The following is an 18,651-nucleotide window of genomic DNA, read 5'->3' as shown; positions in this document are numbered from 1 at the left end:
TACAGCAATAACTAAGTAATATCGATGATACATGGCCACAAGTTTTTTTTATAAGCATTTGAAGTTGATACAAATTTTGAGAAAATTGGACATTGAACGAACAGTTTCAAATAACAAAATCAAAAAATATTAATCGTTGGACTTGAAACTTTTTGCTATTACAAAACATGATGAAATTTTCAAATTCTAAGCCTACTATACAGCAGAGTGACTTTCGTGGTTGTTTTCTATTTATGTATTTTATTGTATAGCGTGTGGCTTAAAATAAAAATCTATAAGTAAATAACTTGTTTTATTTTATCAGATTTCTCAAATAAGTTCTACTATTGTTTTCAACAGCATATTTGTGAATTGATAACTAATCATGTTTTAATATTATGTAATTGAAGAGGAGTAAAATTAAATTTAACTAAATATGTAAAAAGTATAAAGCTATACATCGTAAGAGTGAGATATTTTAATATATTAAACAAATCAAAATAATTTATCATTGTTGCGTAATTATTCTGATTTGATGTAATTATTTTATGAAAATATATATTATTGATGTACATGATATAATAATTAATGAAATATGACCGAAGAGAAAACGTGATGATATTATGTTTATGTTATAAAATTAATGATAGGGCAAATAGAAATTATGACGGGTAGAATAAATCTAATGGTTTCATAACAGTATCAATATAGTTCAACAAATTGTATAACTATGGACAATTATTTCCATTCGCAGAATTTAGTAGAACGATTAAATAAAGAAACATGCTCACCTTATATCTACGTCGTTCAAACATTAACATTTTTTATACCTAAATACCTATATATATTATATATATATGGCACATTTTTAGAAACAAAAATTGATTATATAAATACATTGAGTGATAATAGACATGGGTACCCATTATAAGTGTCTTACGTAGTTACGTTATTAAATGGATAGGTACCACATATAACTCACGGCTCATAAATTTATAGTAAAATCAGTTGTAATATCAATGAATCAAAAACTGAAAAACATAATATATACGACACCGAAAAATCGATTTATAAACTTGTATAACTGTATAAGTTCATAGCTTCGTGCACCTAATACAAATATACAATTAAAGATTAAACGATCTTAACACAAATACAATGTTCATTCAAGTTATGATAAAGGGTATGTTAAGTTAATTAAAGTTAACTTATTAGATTAGAATCGTTTATATTTTGTATACACAAGTTAACAACACGATAATGTGCCTACTAAATTTTTCTAGTAACTCTACCTGTACGTTTTTCAAATATTTATTCGTTGTAAATTCGTTACAACATTGTACATTTGTAAATACAATTCGTATATACGGATATCTATTCAGTATTCAACTACCTAGGTATAATATTATACTTATATCGGTATTATACATATCAATAGTCAATGTTCTCGTCGAAAAACCGTTTATAATAGCCGTAAATTTAGGATTTTTGCTATAGACATATCAATATTCAATGCGTATTAAAATATCCTATTTTATTTCTATAATAATAGTAAAATGTTTAAGACACAGTTTAAGTATAGCATAGGTAACATAATCCCATAGATTTCGTACAGTGCGCTGCAATTGTCTGTCTCCGTAGTCTGTATGTCAAAATAGCATAGCCAGTATTTTGGAATGTTCACCATATCATATGTAGGTACCTATAGGCTATAATAATATAGCAACTTATAAGTTATAACTACACTGTGTTTACAAACAGTCCACATTCCCGCAGAGTGAGTGTGACCAAAAGATTTTTTAAGTATTTTATTCTCAAGTCTTAATGAATAACAGCTTTAGTCACTAATTATTAATTAATAATAGGTAAGTGATTATATGATTGTAATTAATATGTAATACAATTCGACACGAGCTAGTTTCGTTCGGCTTTTTAATATTTTGTCGTGCCGAGTGACTTTTTCTACAACTTTTGTCTTTTAAACATATTAAAATAATGACCATACGATGAGTTTGAGTTTTATTGTATAAAATTTCACAATTTAAGCCTAAGTAGGCTTAATCGATTTTTAATTTGTCTCGAAGAGTACAGCGCTCATTGCGTATATCATAGAGGTTGGTCTAGTAGGTATGTCGATTAAGAAAATGCACATCAGCACGTTGAGAAAAATACAATGATGACTTAACACTGACAAATTGAAACGTCTTGTTCTGTCTATGGTGTGTCTCGTTAACTTTACAAAGTTTGTGTGAAATATTTCGTTGAAAATATTTCGATTTCGACAATGTGCTATTTCGGATTCACACCAGACAGGACGGCGATGAGTCCCCTGCTGCGATATCATTTGCGTTTACGATATAATAACAATACGTATTATTACGCTCATTGTGCTGTTTATTTTCTAAACGAATCTAATAATTAGATACAATTATTGTATTCGCGTATACGCAGCCGTCGGCCCGTCTGGATAATACACGCGCAGCGGTTTAGGTAACTGTGGTATAATAATATTATACCGAGCCGTCGTCGTCGTCGTCGTCGTTCTTTTTCTCGCACAAAGTGATCGTATCGTATAAAATATATAATATTAACAACGGTCTTGGCCACCTGCGTGTTCGGCACGTTACGCGCGTACATGCCCACCTTTTACCGCGCCGCAGACGATGAATAATAACTATTATGACATTACAATGTATATGTTATAATAAGGGCTTAGAGTCTTCTGCCGGCGCGGACTCGGCGGTGATCGGTGCACGTTGTGCCCGCGTCGGAGTCATGACAGGTCGATACATATAATTAGGATTCTCCGCGAAAACCTGTCCGTAAATCATCAACGTGACGATTCGTAGCGAAAACTTTCTTCTGCCGGGTTCGGTACACCGAATGGGTCACGACCGATCCGGCCGTCTGCGGCGTGTGTAATACCATATACATAAATATATATATATATATAGTGTATAATAATATATAATGTATACACGTATATATAACGCTGTGTCGGGTCGTCGACGAAATATTTTAAGATCCGTGGCGGATTCAGCTCGGGCCCCGGGGGGGGGTGGTAATAAAGCGAGGCCGTGCTATATGTGGGTCAAGTTCGAAATCGAGCTATACCCGCGAATAATTTTACCACGGATTGATGGGAGGGGGGGGGGGGCGATTAAGGGTGATAATGCTATAATATGATACACATTGCAGTACGCCAACGATGATGTACGCTCCGGCGAGAGCGGCCAAGAGTGACACGATCATCTACACTATTATATTCGTCACCGCGGGTAGATCGCGGCCGAAACCGAAATAAAACATCATTTTCTGCTTCGGCACGATTGTATAGTATTTTACATTTAAACGTAAATAATTATCATTGCGTATCGATGTATTTAATTTCACCTAACCGAGGGTCACAGGCTGCAGTGGCGGGCGGTGGCGGCGTCCGATGATCGTCAAGGACGCGACGTCGCGTAAATTTGCAGTATACCGTACGGTGAAAATCTGCGGACGCATTTCTGTACCGCATGTAACACAATACGGTATATAGCAATATTAAGTCGTGTATATTATAAATAATTATAATACGTACGTATATTATAATCATGTAACTTTGTATTCGGTAACCTAACGATTTGAGACACTTCGCGTTCCAGACGGCGGCCAGTATCATAGTAGTCGATATTATAACAGAACTATAACGCAGTGTATATCATAGCAGTAGTATACTTTACAATAAGAAAAACACATTAAACGCTTGTAAAGAAAAGTTTGTGTTTTAACATTGGTTTTCTTAAAGATTTAAGAGATAGGTAACTAATAATAGATGACAATATGGAATGGATGGAGTTTAGCTCCTAAGCGATTTTTGTGAATTTTTTTTTTCATAATGTGTTTTGCATAATGGTTAATATGATGGAACTTTTAAATTTCTGTTAGAAGTTATGGTAAAGGAACTTCAATATCTTGTTCTAAGACGGGTGGAAATACGCAAACTAGCGGACTTAAAATGGTTATAACTTTGAAACGATATCGGATCGACAAATTCTGATTGCACCATAGTTAACTCATTGAAATATATACATTTCTGGCATTTTTTTTTTAAAATCGTTTAGTAGCTCAACTGCATTTATGCCACAAAATAGTAGTATATAGTTTTTTTTGGAGGGGAAGGGGCAAAATATTTTGCTTGGGGTACAGAATGTTCAAATACAGCCCTGAGCAGTATACTCGTATATTATATAACTACAGATAGTCATAGTTGCGACGATGCCTGTTAATTAGATCCGTATTAAATGTGTCTACATTTTAACACAATTGAAGACTTAAACATTTGGCCTAGGCCGCGGGCACGACGATTTAGATTTCCCAACTCGAGCGTCGGGTTCAACAACAACGACAATTGTAAAAATAATAATATATAATATAATTCGTCCATACAATAATATTATTGTATATTATATATATATATAATAGGCACGATGATACGGACTACGCGTAATAACGTTATATATGAAAATTGTATATAATATACTACTTACAATCTTCTATATCTGCAGCAGTTAATCGAATCTCATAGATTTAATAACCGTACGTGCGTACTTATATATAATTGCCTACTGCTTATAAACAGTCGTTCCGGTAATGTCGAGATATTATAATGGACCGATTATTATGTAATTTTCGTTTAGCGCGTAACGTGGAGACTTAAACGATCGGGTATATTTTCACAGAGTGTCACGATGAGAGCCGCGTATAAGACATCGTAATGTTGTATATAATAAAAATGTTATCGCCTATCGTGATATTATGAGAAACGAACCGATATTCATAAATCACAAAAATTCTATATAGGGTGTTCTTCTCTTTACTTTTCCTGGGCCGTATTAGGTTCTAATGTTCCATCTCTCATCACTCTCACTAGGTACCCATACAATATAATATTATCTTGACGTTTCATGCTCGCTCTCCAATTATTGTTAAATTTAATACCCTGAATGTTTTTATTATTTTTTTTTTTTTTTTATAGAAATGTACAGGAGAATTCTTTTATTAATACTTACATTAATTATCTCAATATTATTTAACGTTTTGGAAATACTTTTTAGATTATTTGAACTTTGAAGTGATATAGATTATAACAAAACAGCTGTATTTTTGAAATATTTTGCTATTTTGTATTACTATAATTTTTGAATTTTTTTTTTTTCAATGATACTATATATTTTTAATTTCATCGTTCTGAAGCAGAATTTAAGTATAAATCAAAATAGTATACAGGGTGATTCTTTTATCAAACAACACTCATTATTTGAAAAAGTATTGACTTTTTTCAAAATTTTTTTTTTTCAAAATTGTAGATTTACGCTGTTCTAGAATTGAATATTTTTTTTATATTTTTCACCCTTATATTTATTAGGTAAACCACCATCAACTTTTGATTTTCAAATGGTAACCTATACTTAAAATTTCATAATTGAATAAAACTATTTTTTTCATTAATTATTACGTTCAAATTTTCATTTTTCGTTAATCCGTTGATGAGATATTGTTCCTCAAAGTTGGGTGGTTTTGGGAGGTAGTTATTGTGTGTAAATGTGTTATACCTCGTCAGTAGATATTATCTCTACTAGGATTTTTATGTCCCAGAGTTAAAAGATATTACACTTTTCAAATCAGTTCATAAAGTACTTAGAGCCCCAAATGTATTTTATTATGCCGATTTTTCAGGGAGTCACACAGTTTTACCCCACGAAGGTGATTGCGGCACTGGTCATTGGTCGTAATAATTATTATCAATTATAAAGACCAGAAGTTATAAGTAATAAATTCGATATCGTTCGACCCAAGATATAGCGGTGATTATCTTTGTACCTGATAGCTGATAATACCTACATATAATAACAGACGATCATATTATTGGGTATACGTATACCTAGCTAATTGGACTGCTTCTGTTTGTAGATTTGATCACGATTTAATCTCTATTCTATTCCGACTACAACACACCATAAAGTAACATACGGAAATACAGAATTATTTTAGTCCATGAGTTGTCCATGGTTTATCACTCTTATAATCTAAGACCGTGATCATTACAACTGTCTATCATAAAGAAAATACAGTGTTACCAGTACAGTAACTTACTGTTAATTTATGTCACAAATAAAATCCTGTTTTTGTTACTCAATTAGACAGTCTGTACTACAGTTGCAACAACTAGATTACTGATAATAAAACTTCTAAAATTATTAAAAATCTGTATTTCAATGATAAATGTATACAATAACAATTAATAATAATTGTACAAATTATGATATAATGGACCATAATATTAACAATAAATTAACTTAATTTTTTTTTTATACATATTTTAATAATATACATATAACTGTGTATAGCTTTGGTAGATTTAACTAATACAAAATAATGTGTTAATTATTATTATACATTTAATATTTATATTTTCTACTGTTTACCATATGGATACTATAAACATGTAAATACCAGAATACCTATGAGAATTTAATATTTTTAATAATAATTTTTTTTTTTTGAACAAATCAAATATTGTACCTCTTCTTATATAAAATATCATTTAGGCACATGCACATCGAATAAAGAAGTTTGACAAGTACATAACACTAGGGTCTGTGAGAATTTAACATTTTAACTTTTTTTATAGTCCCGAAGAATCAAGATAAAAATTAATTTTACACATAATATAACACTAATTGTACAGTGGTATTAAAATTACAATTTATTACAAATCTGGAAATACAATACCAACATAAATTTAAATAATATTTTCAACAAGTTAACATTATATAATACCTAATAAATATAACTCTGAACTAATTTAATATTAGGTATAAACAACTTTTTTTTATGTTTACAATTTCAATTTAATGCATTTACAATTCCAAATCAAATATTAGTATAATATAAATGATTCGCCATAGGTCACTTCAATAGTTGTAATATACTTGGTAGGACTAGGTCTTTTTGACCAATCACATGAATTTAATCAATAGGTAGGTATTTAAATAATAATGATATACATGCAAATACATAAGGCACTAATAAACTTAAATAATTATAAAAAAAATCATATTCTCAATGTCATGAACAAGGTTTGAGACCATTGTCACAGAAGGGTCTTTAGCACGCCAAGCTCTAATTTAGCACCCCTTGTTTTTTTAGATTTAACTATCATTATTATAGTGAAATGCCATCAATTTAATGTTTTTAAAATATGAAATATTATAGCACCCCACATTTTAGAGTGTTCTTTTTAACACATTTTAAATTTTTTAATGTATATTTTCTACTTTAATATGATGCAAGTGATAACCACTAACAAAAACTAGGGAGAGAATAACCATTTTTTAGATTGCTTAATTTTGATTATTTAAATGTTTGATTTGATGATTTTAGGTTCTGTTTATCCCTGAACCCTGTTCACGACCGAATTTCTCACATTTTATACTGATATTATCGTGAACCATTAAACAATTTTACTTTAATAAGCCCAGGACTATGAAAAATCTATTTCAAAATGATGATACAGTTTAATCAAAATGTTCGTTTTGCAGTTATGCAAAATATGAGTAAAGATAAAACATGTATTCAAAAAATTAAAACAAACTTTTCAATCACCCCAGACTTAGTAAAATTTAAAAATGGTGTTAATAATATTCTTATTTGAATTTAGTACTAATTATTATTTAATGACAACACCAATCATTGACAAAAGTAATTAAGTATTTATCATTATACAATGTAATACTAATATAATTAAAAAAAATATATGTATATTAATAATAATACATTTATATTTTTTTAAATACTTTACATTGAGCATTTATACTATTGTTAAAGTAATAACTGAAAAATAATTATAAATCACATACCTATTTTATTTTTTTTTAAATTCTTTATTTGATTTACACAATCTACATATTATATTGTGTGTATTAAACACAACATACATTATTTTATCTTTTGATTTGTAATGATTGATGTTGTCACCTCATTTAAATTAATTAAAATATCATACAAAGTACAAAACATTAACATTCACAACATTTTTAGTTTCAATACACATCATTTGTAATATGTATGCACTTAGTCCAGCTACATTTTTCTCACTTCTTTGCAATTGTCTTGAATATCTAAAAAATTGAATTTTCAATATAATAATTTAATAATATTACAATTAAAAATATTTATACATACTTTATTTTGTTCTGTAGTCTGTTGAAATATTTAAATCCAATATGTGAAAAATTATTTTTATTTTTCACAGTTACCATTTTAAAATGTAATTAAACATAGCAGTATGAATATAATTTTAACATACAGGATCTTCTGAATTGTGTGTCATAGGTAGCTGATTCCATTATGGCATATTTAAATTAGGTAAAATGACCTATGTGAAACTGATTTTGAATCATCACATATTATGTAGATAAATAATTTTCTATTCACTTTTAGTTTAGGAACTAAAAAGTGGAGATTTTGATATAACATTTGTAGAGTAGGTATAGACTTTCATGAAAAACCCTGTGTCCAGCTGAGTATTGTAATGACTAATTTTAAATAATATGGAAATATTATCGCAATATTTCTGTGTTGTCATATTATGCCACTTCATTGTATAACAACTCATGTATTATCCAGTAAGTACCAGTGTTCCTTGGTTAGGTATACATTTGAACAAAAATAGTGTATTATGTATAAATGATTAAACTGAAATCAAAATGTCTAAAGTTAATGACATACTCATTGTATTATTTATTTTAATTTTGGCCACTACCAACTAGTAAAACTTAGTACTTACCAATAAATTGTACAAATGTAATCACCAAGCATCTAATTCAAGTGTAATAAGTAAATTTAGGTAGTTATATGATTGATAAAGTATTAAATTATTAAATAAAATACGCAAAATACAATATGTGGTGAATAAGACAATAATTATATTATATTATACAAGAACTAATAGGTATTTCAAAAACAAAATACCTACGACCACGAGTCACGATTAAATTAGTTCCGAGTTATTATCTTAAGCATTTGTCTACTAACGGATTGTTATGTGATTAACGCTAACCCAGTATAAGGTATACTTCCATATCATGTAACCACGGAACCACGATATCAGCGCAGAGCACGATAAACATAGTAGATGATAGTAGGTACTATCTAGTATCTGTTATTACCTAATCGCAAATCCACCATAGATATTATAAGATATATGCGCATATCAGTCTAATCACTAATCAGACAACAATCACGTATCGTTGTGTCCGTTGTCACAAATTGTCGGTACTCCATACTTAATAGGTATTTAATGGGGTCGAGGGAATTACACGCGAGTATGCGCAAGTGACACTAATGGTCCAATTACTTAAAATATGACATTATGACAATAAGTTATCAATTATCATTACCTTGGGTTCGAACGATATAGGATTTAAAACTTTTAACTTCTGGTTTTTATAATCGATAAGAATTATTATGACCAGTGACGAAATCACCTTTAGTGGGGCGAACGGCGGACACCCAGCCAAATGGATATTATACAATACATTTAGGGGCACAACTCAACCTTACTGCACCTACTTGAATTGATTTTAAAATGTAATATCTTTAGCCCCAGGGCATACAAATCCTAATAACTGCGGTATCTACTGACGAGGTATAACACATTTACTGTACACACACCCAACTACCTCCCAAAACCACCCAACTTTGAGGAGCAATATCTCATCAACGGATTAACGAAAAATGAAAATTTGAACGTAATAATTAATGAAAAAAATAGTTTTATTCAATTATGAAATTTTAAGTATAGGTTACCATTTGAAAATCAAAAGTTGATAGTGGTTTACCTAATAAATATAAGGGTGAAAAATATAAAAAAAATATTCAATTCTAGAACAGCATAAATCTACAATTTTGAAAAAAAAAAATTTTGAAAAAAGTCAATACTTTTTCAAATAATGAGTGTTGTTTGATAAAAGAATCACCCTGTTGAACGACGAGTAGGTATAGGTTATTTAAAGTTTTGATGAACCAATAGTAATGGTGTGGCACAGAGGTGGGTAGTGGGTAGGTACTTAGAATAATATTCTAGTTACTTTTGAATATAAAATTAAAAATGTATGGTATCATTCAAAAAAGTAAAAATTTAAGAAATATAAAAGATAAAAATAGAAAAATGAAATGCTTTTTTGTAAAGATTTAAATAAAATAATTCCAAAAAAGTAATATTTTTCGAGAAAACTTAAGTTTGCTTTTATATTAATTATACTTTTACACCTTATAATATATAAAATATAGGTAGTTGGTAAAATTAAATTTGTACTATACTGCAGCTGGTTATAATATAATATGGTATTGTTGTGTTTGTTCGGGAATGTCTGAGCCGGTAATGATTTTTCTTAATAAAATTACCTGCACGGAAATCGTGCTAAAATTATATGTGTACAATTTAATAAATTTCCCCGAAGTTGTCAACGACGTTATTTTCACTGTTATTTTCCGATTCTCTTCGGTTCATAAGTAAACGAATAACGAAGAGGAGAACAAAGTGAGTATCATAGAAAACAGATAAAAGAGCCGTGCACGCGCTCGCGAGAGAGAAAAAAAATTTCTGCAAACAATTTCAAACAGATCAATCAAAAGCGAAGTATTAAATAAAGATCATTTATAGCTTTTTATTGTTGTGCGTTACGGACGTAACCGACACGCATTGACAACTCAATCCCGTCACACGCGTACATATATAGATATACATTCCGTTATATATTGTATATCAATTCACAATGACGCAACGAAATAATATTATATTATATTGTGCGTACGACCATTTATAATAATCGGATAATAATTTAATGTTCCAGGGACATCCGGACGACGACGACACCAAGCCCAATGAGATCACAATGTTGCTGACATTTCTACTGGCAGGTGAGTGCGACGGGGTGGTGCCATCGGGATTTCTGTAGATAATTCACACGACACACACACACACACACACACACACACACACACAACTTCGGTACCTATGTCTATGTATTATACGTATATAGATGTAGAAATGCATATTATACACTGCAGCACACATCATGCACACGCGGCCGTCGATACGACATATTAATAAATCAGTGTACAAAAATATGAAACAATTCACTATTAGAAAACTCGCAACCGAGTCACGTACTGATGGGGGAAAATGAGAATGGAAAGAAAAAAAAAAATGGACAAAAAAAAATCCATTTATATTTTATACGTTTTCAACAACTCTCTCGGTTGTTTTGTGTTATGTATAGTAAAAATATTCTTCGTTGTCATTGTATTATATTATCAAATTGTCTTATATTATATTATATTATATACGCGAGTCTGTTGCTTGCAACATTAATGTGTCGGCGAAGGATATGACAAAATTCCTCAAATTTCTAGTGTGATTTTAAAATTGTAATTTGCAAAGCCCATGTACGAGTATATTGTGTAGTAATAATTGCAGCTACTTTAAAAACATAAAACCGCTAAAATGTATTTAATCAATTAATGAATATAGGTAATATTATATTATAATATCTTATTATGATTTTTAACGTTGACTAATTAAGTGAATAATACTGAAAGAATAATTAAAACACTTTTAGACAACAAATGGCATCGACATTCAGATTGGTCTATGTATGAATTATTATATCGTCATTCATTCTAAAAATAGTATATTTTATACATGTATATTGTATGTACAATACTTATGTAGTGAGACTTGTTCTGACTATAGCCTGTTCAGCCGAGATCACAATCCAAATTTACATAGAGTTATGTAACTGAATAGTCCATAATATAGATTACATTATCGCAGTCCAATAATGTCCTTGGAAGGTCGTCAAGAATCGTTTTAATCGTTAAAAATATGTACTGTTAAAATACATAATGAATATAATTTATTTTAATCTTTATTAAAGGTCAATCGAGATTTTAACAATATACTGCCATACTGCCACACTGGTACAGATCAGTATTTAGTGTTTACTAATACTAAATTATTATACCATGGTTAGAAGGTATTAGTTACAGATTTTTATACGTTACAAGTTTTTTAGTGAAATTTTAATCAATAATTATGCAATACCTACATATACATTATGTATAGGTATTTATAATATAGGTAGGTATTATTAATTAATTACTAGTATATAGTTGAAACCAGCTCGATAAATTTAAATTAGTTCAAGTATAATATAATATTCAATATTGTAATGACTACTTAATAAATAGGTCCGTCAGCCTAGTACCCTAAAATTAAAATTTCGAAGTCAAAACATACTAAAAATTAGTATCTAATTCGTCATAATTTGTAACCGAAAATTCGGAATTTGTAATCTATAGTATTGACTCTCAATTTTTCTTTTTCTTTATCGGTTGCTGGGCGGCGGACCTGAATAAAATGCATTTTGATATAAATAAATAAACATGTGACCAATTTATTAACAGTGGCTTTTACAGTGATAAAAACGTGTTTTATGTATAATTACTATAACCAGCTACTGAAGCATATTATGTAGCGTCTTATTTATATATTTTGTAAATCGTGATATGACACAAAAAAAAATGATAATCAAAAATTGAGAAAATATTTTGTATTTTATAATTGGTTACTTTAAACTGGTTAAAAAATACGGTAAAGTAGATATAACAGTTCATCTATATGTCCGAGTGTCTGATATTTGTTATTATTTCACACTGTGTGTTTGTATTTTGTTGTATTTTTTTTTTTAATGCGCTCGCCCGAAGGCTGGAACTTTAACAGAAATGAATAATCTATTATTGTTATTATTTAAACATACAGTATAATATTATGTACATTATTTTATAATTTTTCACATTTTTATTTTTATAGGTTCCTATATAATATAGCAGAGTTAGGTATCAGTTATTATATAATTATATGAGTATTAAATTATTTTCGGTAAAATAAATTTCTCACTCTATTCAAAAGTGAATTGTATAATGTCTTTCTAAAACATGTTTTTATCGTGATAATATCTTGGTGTCCCAAAAAATCATTCGATTGTATTCGAAATTCGATAAGGATATAATAATCGAATGAATTACGATATACCTAAACGTAAATAAACGAATGTACCACGGTGAGCGAAAAATAATTAAAAATTCATCGTTTTTGCATATTTTATATCGATTTAAATTTATCGTTGCTACTAAAATAGGTATATGCCACCAACAATGTAATTGATAAAAAAAAAAAAAAAAACTGCTAAATATACCAATAATCGGGATGAAATAATATTACTCTATTAGCATACCTGGTATCCGGTATATACAAATACTTCACCCGCTGCAGAAACATGCGGAATCTCTTCGTGTATGGTACACACACGCGGTTTCATCGTTTCATCACAGCAATATAATATGCAGCATAGTATAACTATGCGTTTTCTAACGATCTTTCCACGAGTTTCGTAATCAAAGTAGCAATTTAATACCCCAAGGTTTGAAAGGGTTAGAATATTGTGCACATGCGATATCGGTTTTGCTTTACCGCGCGATTTGACTTCTGTATTCTTGCCGTTGTATATAATGTTTCTTAAGCTCGCGTGCACCGCGTTTGATCGTTTATGGGCAGGCGGGTATCGCCCAGATCCGCTTACATAAAAATATGTTATCGAAAGAAAGAGAAAAATCGAATAAAAGAATATAATATATAGTCAGCGCAAAACCGGTTGTTCGGCGGCGGGCGAATTTCGTGGAGGTACGCGAAACGCAAAAAAAAAAATTCCATGAAAAACCTTGTGCGCGAATATGTATAGGTATATCTGGTATAATAATTATATACGCGTATATATAGTATCCAAAGATTCTTCAGCACGTGAACGAGAATCCAAAAACAAAAAACAAAAAATCGAACGTGTTGATCTTGAGATCTCCCGGACACCTGTCCATTGTTCTGTCGCGAGATAAAAATAATATAATGTCGATTTAGGTTGCATCCCGATGTTAATAGTATTGTCGTGTTATATTATGATAGAGTCGTGAAATTATCAATATTGCGATATCAAAGGTAGACTGTGAAACTAAAATGTCTATGAATGCGGAATGTTATGATTTCTGACAGCCAATGATCCGTATTTTACTTAACTTTGGGCATATACTTACCTATTTATATATTATAATATATTAGTTTAATGATTCGGGCATTAGGCATATTGTATGGGCACTCGGTAGTTTTTTTCAGAAACATAATATCCATATATGACGATAATGAACACAAAGTAATCGGAAAACAAAATCTCGGTTGTTCAATGTCCAGCATTTTGAATGTCTTGCGTTTAACCTGTTTGAAAAATTGCCCGGGTACCTAGCTACTACAAGACTACCTATAATGAGTTTAATACTTTAATGAATAAATTAAACTTATTTCCGGGATGTTATGTTTTCTAAATTCTAAGAATGAAACATAAATTATACGTTCATTCTCTGCTTTTTTACCAGAATTTTGAAGAGTAGTTTTTAATTTGCGACATCTATACCTTTTTTGTACAATAACGAACCATTTTTTTAATGAGATTTTTTATTCCAAAAATATGTATATTTTTAGATTTTCAATGTTTCTTAAAAACACTTTATAAATACGTATCAAGTATTTCACAAATTGGTCATTGTTATGTGTTTTTACTTTTTATTGAAACGAACTTTTCAGGGTAATGAATAAGTGCTCAACAAGTTTCACCAAGTTGTTTTCTAGATTTGTGTCTGAACACAATTTTCCTATACCTCGTCGTCAACAAAATATTACATATTTACTACGAAAAATGTTAACTGTTAGGCAAACGCCCGTGGCCGAGTAAACATCAATAATTTTTGTTTCGTCACTTTTAGAATTCGCAATGGTTTATCAAAGTTTCAAGTGTACATATATTATATAATTCACAGCTGATACACCCCGAGCCGATACACCCCCAGTTCTTGTAGCCCACTCGAAATTGGTATCACATTCGTTATATTTTAATTTTCGTTCATATAACTGGTAATATGTCGAGTACGTGCACAATGATAAATGGTCACTCTCACACTATTAATGTATTTTGAAATATAAAAAATAAATACTTGTACGTCGAATTGTACACACTCAATACACATATAGATTATTACGGTATGGTGTTAGTATAATAATTATTACTGATACAGTGATATGATGTAATTCGCGGTGTCTATGTTTATAAAGGTAACATATTATATGTAAAGACTATATAAAGAGATTTGATGATTTTTTTTTTTACCATAAATCATACAGCTTTCACAAACCAATCAACATACTAAATTCGACGAAATTATATTTTTATTTAATGTTTTTAGGTTAGGTTAGACATGCAAGCATTTAATTTATTAGAGACATCGATGAGCATATGGAGATGATGAGCCATATTTCTTAAATCATTTATACGTTTTCGTTTTCTGCAACAAACTACATCATATATAATATAATATATAGTATACTTGCCTTATTTTTGTCTCTGTAAATAATTTAATGAACCGCGTCGGCTAGACGTCGAGTTGCGTCACAACGCAATAGATTGCAGGGACTTTCGGGTTAACAAATCACGGTAAATCTAAAAACTGATATCCGCATACGTTCTAAAGATATTCCTACTTACCTGTATGTAACGAACAATGATGATACGTAAACGTCCGCCGTTTTGTGAGAACGATTAAAAAAATATACTAACGACACGTGGCGATTTCTAATGTTATATTTTTTAAATGTCCGTCCGCTATGATATGCCTACATAAAATAACACATTTCATATACATGTGCACACACGCGTATTGCAACTATATCGAAACGAACTCGAGACGTCAAAAGACATTACGCCCACCGTAGGTTACTCGCGTCGCAGCAGTTTTCGACGTTTAGACTTTCATCCGAGCCCCGCGGGCTCATCCGTTCATCATACGCGCCAATTCAATTATAGATCCACTCGTATCTCTCGTACCGGTCTCGTCCATTCACAATTGTGTTACAAATGTTATAATCATAATGTTTTAATGCGAACACGCCTAAACGTAAGTCGTAACCGAGTTCTCGAGCCCCCCCCCCCCCACACACACACACACAAACACCCGGGGTACCTATACGATGAATGCGTATGCAAACAAACATTAACATACCTACTCGTGCATACATGTATATTATAATAATCTTCTAACAAATGATAATTATTATTATTGTCATGATTATAATGATATGCACGCCGAACAGGTAGCTGCAATAATGTGTGCAGGTATAATATATACATACGGTCTTACGCTGCAGCCTCCGGATGTTTGATAGAATAATACGCCGACGATTAGAAACATAATGACGTAGGCATACTATAATATGCGTATATGCATCATCAAAAAATGTCGAAGGACCCTGTCAAGTATTTCAGATCTTCTTATTTATATCTAAACGCCGTTCACTGCTCGATATAATATAATATGATGTGATATGATAATCGAAAGGCTCTATAAGATTATCTAACTATGTCACTGTAAAGTTAGATGTTTATTTTTCAACTATATAATGCTATTAAAATTAACCATATCGGCGTATTAAACCAAATTTGTATATATTGATGTAACAATCGAGTGTTTATGATTGAAACTCATCAATTGCGGTTAGTATTAAATTATTTAATATATACATTGAAAATATACATTGGGTCAAAAATGTAGTAAAATGTATTTTATATAATATATTATAATACCGGTATATTAATTAAACGAAAAATACCCATTATTTCTTTCTACATATCATTTTGCTACATAATCGCTAAAAAACAACATTTTATTAATGACAACGTAATTTTTTAATTCCTTATATACCAAAGCAAACTATATTTTGGAATACTTCAAAGCATAAAAATGTCGTATAGTTCGTATAATTTTCTTATATACTAAAATGTTCTATTTTAATTTGTTAAATCTTTCGCTTGTCTCTTTTAGTGTTTACACATATGAATTGGGGCAACTCGTATATATATATTATTTTAAGTTTTAATGAATGGAGTGGTTAGTGGTGGGGTACTCCGCAAAATGTTGGTCCAATACTCCGCTCATCAAAATTTTAACTTGAACTTATAACTAAAAACCACTTCTTCTAAATTAGATTTTTAACTCCGAATAATATTCTGTTTTTGAATATGAAATTAAAAATACATGTTGTCATTAAAAGAGTACAAACCTCGAAAAATTAAAACGACTAAAATAATAAAAACGATTAATTTTTCCAAAAATTTTGTTTAAAAAGAAATAACGACTTAAAATTAGGTAAAAGAATTATTTCAAGAAACGTTAGTGTTTTATGAAATAAAGAGTGTCTTGCGTTAAATGGATAACCCTGTATAAGAGATTATCGTGGTTAAATATAATATAATACGGACTGATGTCTGATCTAATATTGTAATTTTATATTTACGATTTTCGTAGCATTGAGATATCACCAGCCGCAGTTGATTAATTATTTCACCCTACTTACAATGGCCTACGAGAAGTAATTTTTAACTTGTTTTTTCTCGTTGATAAATTTATACTCCATAAAATTCGTATTAAAAACAAATCATCTCTAACGACTTGTAAGGTCAAAATAAAATTCTGGACATTGTCCGTATTTTGGCCATGGTCATTAGCTTTCATCAATTTACACGCCCAATTAATACGAACACGCCACGGAGTATACCTGTAACCTACACGTAGGTATATTATGTAGACGTTTTGAAAAAATAAACAAACAACGGACAAATTTCAATTAAACATTTTTTCATTGTACACGCATGGGCAACGGCGACAGCGAACAACAACAACAATAATAATAATATAATTTCGTCCAGGGTCTACATCGCAAGTTGTGAAATCGTATTATATTATATATTATTAATTATAACATATTATGCACTGTTTTACTTTACACGCATTATATTAACTACCGTTTTATAATATTATATTAGTATAAAATGTGTAATGATGGTGCGATAATAATAATATAATATTGGACGTTCAACAATTAATAGTGTCCTCGCTAGAATTTTGGAAACAGCCACATATATTGTTTTTTTTAAAACTACGCGTGGGCCACATCAATTTAATTAAAGATACATATTATAATATTGATATAATGGTAGTAATCAATTTGAAAATAAAAATATTCCATTTTACAAACAATTTACATAAATCATAAGAAAAATAAATTATTAGGTACCTATTGAATAATTGTATTTATTTATTTGGTCGGCATTGATTGCGTAACCTCTTGATATCTTGCAGCAAAATATATTACAAATAGGTAGGTACCTAATAGAACCACTAGAGTATGTTTTTCAATTTTTCGTATTTTATAGAATGTACATTTTAGTTTTAGTGTGGGCCAGACAAAATGTGTAAATAGGTCGCGTAGTGGGTACCACTGTTCTAGTGTACCTACAAATAATGTTACATAGGCACAGGGTCGTCAAGGTAATTCACCTGCAGTAGGAATGCTCATCCACATGTTTTCTTTTATATAATTCGTATTCTGATTTTTGCATTTTTATGTATACTTAAATACACCTACTTATATTTTAAAATACTTACATTTTTATATCATTTAGGGAG

The 18,651-nt window shown here is 30.1% G+C and overlaps 1 protein-coding gene and 1 long non-coding RNA gene across 2 annotated transcripts in view; one reads left to right on the top strand and one right to left on the bottom strand.

Moving 5' to 3' along the window:
* Positions 1-18,651, top strand: part of LOC132950344 (ras guanine nucleotide exchange factor B-like) — a 63,826-nt gene that overhangs the window by 8,149 nt on the left and 37,026 nt on the right. The window contains exon 2 of the mRNA XM_061021757.1: positions 10,881-10,947. Coding sequence (XP_060877740.1) covers positions 10,923-10,947 — 25 coding nt within the window. The 5' untranslated portion in view covers positions 10,881-10,922. The remainder of the gene's footprint in view (positions 1-10,880; positions 10,948-18,651) is intronic.
* On the bottom strand, positions 6,240-10,130 carry LOC132950438 (uncharacterized). The gene is made up of 3 exons (XR_009665206.1): positions 8,813-10,130; positions 8,209-8,721; positions 6,240-8,144 (listed from the first exon to the last, which is right to left on the bottom strand). It is a non-coding gene; the product is annotated as an uncharacterized LOC132950438 (long non-coding RNA).

This window comes from Metopolophium dirhodum, chromosome 8 (assembly GCF_019925205.1).
Source record: "Metopolophium dirhodum isolate CAU chromosome 8, ASM1992520v1, whole genome shotgun sequence".
NCBI classification, from domain to species: Eukaryota; Metazoa; Arthropoda; class Insecta; order Hemiptera; family Aphididae; genus Metopolophium; species Metopolophium dirhodum.
The sequence above is the reverse complement of the archived record's forward strand: the minus strand, read 5'-3'. Positions and strand labels throughout refer to the sequence as shown.